Raw genomic sequence first — 5,545 nt, 5'->3', positions numbered from 1 at the left:
CGCTGCCGCCGCCGCCGCCGCCGCGCCACCTGCCCCGCCCCGCGCGCACAGGCTCGAAGGCCCCGCCCACGCCGCGCCCCGCCCCCGGACGCGGGACCCGCCGGCGACCTGGCCGGAGCGCGAGAGGAGGCTGTGAGGTTGATGATCTCCACGCCCCCACCGCCCGGAAGTCTTCCCTGACCTGGCGGGGCTTTAACCTTTTCTTTTTTAAAAAATAATTTTTATTTTTAACTTTTCTATAAAAAGCAGCCCAAGCTTGTAAAAGTGGAAACAGCCCCAACAAGGACGAGTGCAATTGATTGGAAAATATGAACTGTAAACATTTTGTATATCGCTGAATTTATAATGACACCCCAAAATTGGCCACCGTTGCCGATGGCATGGGCACGAGCTTATTCATTCATTCTGAAATGTTTAAAAGAAAAGCATTAAGCATCCCTCCTGCCCTTCTTCAAAGAACTCTATTTCAGAGTCACAAAATAGTCGAGGACCGAAAGTTCTTTTTAGGAAAGTCCCGCTAGTAAATGAGGAGGGAGTGAAAGAGATTAGAAAATTAGAAAATCCGTTTGCACTCCTTAATGAAATGACGGGTCCAGGCCACAATCATCAAGACACTAAAACCAAAAGGTGGCAGGTCGGTGGGGAACTTAAAAAAGGAGGGGCCAGGTGGTCGGGACCTGGACCCGCCAGTCTTAGTGGCAGAAGTACCAGCGCCACCTATGATGGATTCTTGCCAAACACTTTGGACCCAAACTTGATGTGGCCTCCACATCTAACCAACAGTTTACAGGAAATATGGGGGATGGAGGAAAAAAATTAGAAGCAGCAGAAGCAATCAGCTAAAGCCAGAATGTGGAGCATTCAACAGGATTAACGACCCAGTTTCCTCAATAAGTAAATGACATAAAAAATAAAAGCAGGGGGGCTTCCCTGGTGGTGCAGTTGTTGAGAGTCCGCCTGCCGTTGCAGGCGAAACGGGTTCGTACCCCAGTCCGGGAAGACCCCACATGCCGCGGAGCAGCTGGGCCCGTGAGCCATGGCCGCTGGGCCTGTGCGTCCGGAGCCTGTGCTCCGCAACGGGAGAGGCCACAACAGTGAGGGGCCTTGTTTGCATCCTAAATCAAACCATGTCTAAGCAGACATTTTTTGAGACCACCAGGAAAACTTAACTTTTGTCAACCCAAAGAGTGAAAAATTGCCTCTTTTTGAACTTACATTTTTCTAGATTCCCGGTGAGGTTTTTATATATTCACTGGCCTTATACTTCTTTTTTTTTTAAGGAAACTTTTTTTATATTGAAGTATAGCATACCAACAGAAAAGTACACAGATCATAAGGTGCCTCTCCATGAATTTAAATGACACACAAGGTGACCAGCACCCAGGTTGAAAAAAGGAACATTACCAGCTTTGCAAAACGGCTCCCTTTGCCCTCTCCCATTCGCTATGCCCCCTCCAAAATTTAGGGGATTCATTTTTCCTGTTTTTGAACTTTATGTGAACTGGATCATAAAGTATGATCTTTTGTGATTGGCTTCTTTTGTTCAACATTATATTAATGAGATCCATGCTGTTGTGTATTTGCCTGTTCTCCTTTTGCTTTATAAAGTGTTCTTTATAACTTCTGGAGATAATACTTTGGTATATAATATTTTAGAAGAAAATATAAGAGAATGTTCTATTACCTACCTAATAATTTGAAGATGAACACACTTTTTATTTACTTAAATAAACATATTTAAAGAAGAAACTGTAGATCACTATCATCCTAAGCAATAAAACCTATGAAAACACAGGTTTGATTTGCTCATTATAACGTTTTCCCCCCAAATCCTTTTTACTTAATTAAAAGCATGTTCATATGTATACTATGTAAATCCTCTCACGCACCATCTGTGTGTTCGTGGGGGCTTTTTTTTTTCACACACACACACTGTATTTTATTTTTACAATAGATAAATAAACTGACACCAAGCATTGTAAATGGATGATCGCAACAAAAGGGGGGTTTGTTTTTGTCTTTGGGGGGAAGAGGGGAGCTCATCCAAATTAATCACACTCTTCATTCATTCATTCAAACCAACAACAATTTATTGCTTACCTGCTCTGCAGCATATCTTGATCTGCGTTGGCTCAGGGGCCCAGCCGCTCCACGGCATGTGGGATCTTCCCGGAGTGGGGCACGAACCCATATCCCCTGAATCGGCAGGCGGACTCTCAACCACTGCGCCCCCAGGGAAGCCCCAAATAAGTCTTAAAAATAACTTTATCCTTTCTAAAATTCTAAAATAACGCCTAGTGTCTTCACTTTTTTTGTGATATAATTTAAATGTTTGCCCTTAACCAATTAATGCTTTTAACAGAAAAAAGGAGACACAATATAGATGTTCTAGTCGCAAGATACAGGATTCAGAAAATACATTATTTCCCAGTGCGCTACAGACAATGGGATGTGGTCATGAGAATTCAAAGTTGTCTAATAGATGCCTTCTTTTAGTTCTACCTGTCAAACCTCTGTGAGAACAGTCCTGGGCTTAAACTGAGTCCCTCCTCTAACTTGGTCCCGCCTCCGCCGCCGGCCGGCCCTGGCTTTCAGCGTGGCCCCTCCTCCAGTCCCGCCCCCAGGGATTCCGTTAGTTTCAGCTCTCGCGAGAACTCAGCCCGGAAATTTTCCGGCCGGAACATTCGGTGGGTTCCCACGTGGGTTGGGCTTCGTAGTGTGCTGGTCGTAGGACCTGCGGGAGCTGAACAGGAGCCGGGCGCCATGGGGAAGCTGCGCCGGAGGTACAACATCAAGGGGCGTCAGCAGGCGGCCCCCGGCCCTTCGAAGGGCCCTCCCGAGCCGCCCCCTGTGCGGCTGGAACTGGAGGGTAAGTAAGGCGCCCCCGGACTAGGGCTGGGATTCGGGGGAGGGACCAACCAGGGCCTCGGGGCAGGGCTGGCCAATGGGGGCCGAAGGGCTCCCGGACTATGCCCTGCCTCCGCGACTCGGGCGGGCGACACGGAGAGAAACCCCTCTCCCAGATGATACAAAGGAAGGGGGAATAGTGACAGTTTCGTTTTAACTGAATTTGGAACAATACCTGGAGTTTTTTTCCAGTGGGGTCCAGCCCAAGTATAACTCTAGGGGGAGTTTGGGCAAGGAATTACAAGGTAATTCCATCCATTCTGATGGCTTCGATTATAACCTCCCTACCAGCGACCCCTAAGTTTGTATTTTTCAGCCCAGACCTGTCTGCTTAGCTCCAGGCTGCTTAACATTTCTGCCCAGACTCCTCCGTTTTGTTAGGAATGGCTACTGTGTGCCAGGCACTATTGTAGGAGAGTAACAGAAGAGGAGATTAAGGGAGAAACTCCCTGCCCTGCAGAGTTCAGATGCTTCTGGGAAGAGACAGGCAAAGATAAATACAAAATACATAGGACGTTTTGCATACATTCATACTAAAGAAATAAAGCACAAGAGGTGTTTGGGCAGGTTGCAGTGTTTCATGGAGGTGGGGGGCGGCGGGGAAGGCCCTATTGAGAAAGCGTTGAATCCTTTTTTAAGACCTGAAGGCAGTCAGAATGGCTGAGTGGAGATGAAATTTTAAATGGGGCAGAAAAAAATAAAATAAAATGGGGGCAGGATCTTGTAGGGCCTGGTGGGTCATGGTGAGGATGGTGGCCCTGCAGAGTTGAGAGCAGAGGAGGGACACAGGATGGGCTTAGGTTTTTTTTGTTTTTTAATAAATTTATTTTATTTATTTATTTTTGGCTGCGTTGGGTCTTCGTTGCTGCAAACAGGCTTTCTCTAGTTGCGGCGAGCGGGGGCTACTCTTCGTTGTGGTGCGCGGGCTTCTCATTGTGGTGGCTTCTCTTGTTGCAAAGCGCGGGCTCTAGGGCGTGCGGGCTTCAGTAGTTGCAGCACGCGGGCTCAGTAGTTGTGGCTCGTGGGCTCTAGAGCACAGACTCAGTAGTTGTGGCGCACGGGCTTAGTTGCTCCACGGCATGTGGGATCTTCCCTGACCAGAGCTCGAACCCGTGTCCCCTGCACTGGCAGGTGGATTCTCAACCACTGCGCCACCAGGGAAGCCCAGGGCTTAGGTTTTAACAGCATCACTTTGCTGTGTTGAGGAAAAGCAGTAGAGGGCAGAGAATCTGGGCGATCTGATGGGAGGCTGCTGAGTACATTGACTCTGGCAGGAGTTGATGCTTGGACCAGGGAGGCAGCAGTAGAGGTGGTGGATTCAGGATGTGTTTGGAAGATGGAGCTTTGTTCTGGCTGTGCGCAAGAGCAAAGGACACGTCAAGAACAAATCCCAGGCGTGCGGCTGGAGGCTGGAGAAAGCAGGCGTGGGAGGCCGGGAGCTTGGCTTTGGATATGAGTGGTTTGGGGGGCCTGTCAGATATCCAAGCAGAAGGGTCAGCAGGCAGCTGCTGAATCGGACGCTTGAGAGAGGCAAGTCCAGGGGAGAAGCAGTTTGGAATCATCTGTGTATAGATGATATTTATTTGAAGTCTGAAGACCAGACTGGCTCGCTGAGGCAATGAGTCCGGTCCAGTGAGGTGGGAAGAGAACCCTGGGAGAGTGTGGTTGTCCGGGGACCAAGAGGAAGACCTGCCCTCTGTGTCAGATGTGGCCGTGGGATCAGGCAGGGAGAGAAAGGACCGTGGATGTAACACTGGGGAGGCCATCGGCGACCATGATGGGTCCAGTTTCGGGGGAGAGTTGGGCTGAAGTGATTGAATGGGTTCAGCTGTCTTGCAGGCCCCTGAGACCGAACACATTCCAAAGTTGGATTCACCCAGCTGCTTGTATAGGATCCCTGAGGGCCAAGCAGATTTAGGTCTTAGGGAAGAGTGCATCTAGATTCAGGAGGTGGAGGGAGGGAGAGAGAGCCGGGGCCGCTGGGGAAGCCTGCTTCCCTCGACCCGCTAATCAGCCTCTTCTTCCACACTCTCCTCTTGGACCCGGAAGGCAGTGGGGTTATAGGAAAGATTGTCAGAGTGGGAATCTGGAGTCCGAATTCCCTCCTTGGAAGTTTCAGGGATAGGCTGGGAGTTGAAGCAAGTCACCTGACATCTCTGTGCCTCAGTGTTCTCAGCTGTCAAATGGGTCCAGCAGTAACTGTCATCCTACCTGCTCTCAGAGTCATGGAGGTGGTATTTTGGGAGAATGTGTTTGTGACGGAAACGAGAATGCTTTGAAAAGTAAAGACAAGCTGTAGAGATGTGATGTTGTCCTGTGATGGGCGTCATCCATTGTAACAGCAGTGACAGCTCAGGAAGTAAGATGGCCCCTCTAAGAGGGCAGAAGACCCCTGGACTGACAGTTGGGTGAGAGCAGAGGGACCTGAGGTCTCTTAGACTCAAAGATTTGGGGAAAGTTGTTTCTCACCCCAGAACAAGACATCTCTGTCTATCCCTGCCTTTCTCAGGGGCCAGAGGGATCTTACAAGAATATAAAGCAGGTTACCTTCTTCAAAGAGCTTTCCCCGATCCAATATCACCCTTTTTCTTATTTTTATTTTTAGCACATCTCCCCCGCCCCCTTTTTTTCTATAGCA

The 5,545-nt window shown here is 49.0% G+C and overlaps 1 protein-coding gene across 1 annotated transcript in view; it reads left to right on the top strand.

The window, feature by feature from the left end:
* The first annotated feature begins 2,709 nt into the window (after positions 1–2,709).
* The window catches only part of DHX37 (DEAH-box helicase 37), a 30,438-nt gene continuing 27,602 nt past the window's right edge, over positions 2,710–5,545 (top strand). Inside the window, exon 1 of the mRNA XM_082853818.1 lies at positions 2,710–2,869. Within this exon, the coding sequence (XP_082709944.1) occupies positions 2,764–2,869 (106 nt within the window). The 5' untranslated portion in view covers positions 2,710–2,763. The remainder of the gene's footprint in view (positions 2,870–5,545) is intronic.

The sequence above is a fragment of the Leucopleurus acutus genome, assembly GCF_964270905.1.
Source record: "Leucopleurus acutus genome assembly, chromosome: 13".
NCBI lineage: Eukaryota > Metazoa > Chordata > Mammalia > Artiodactyla > Delphinidae > Leucopleurus > Leucopleurus acutus.
The sequence above is the reverse complement of the archived record's forward strand: the minus strand, read 5'-3'. Positions and strand labels throughout refer to the sequence as shown.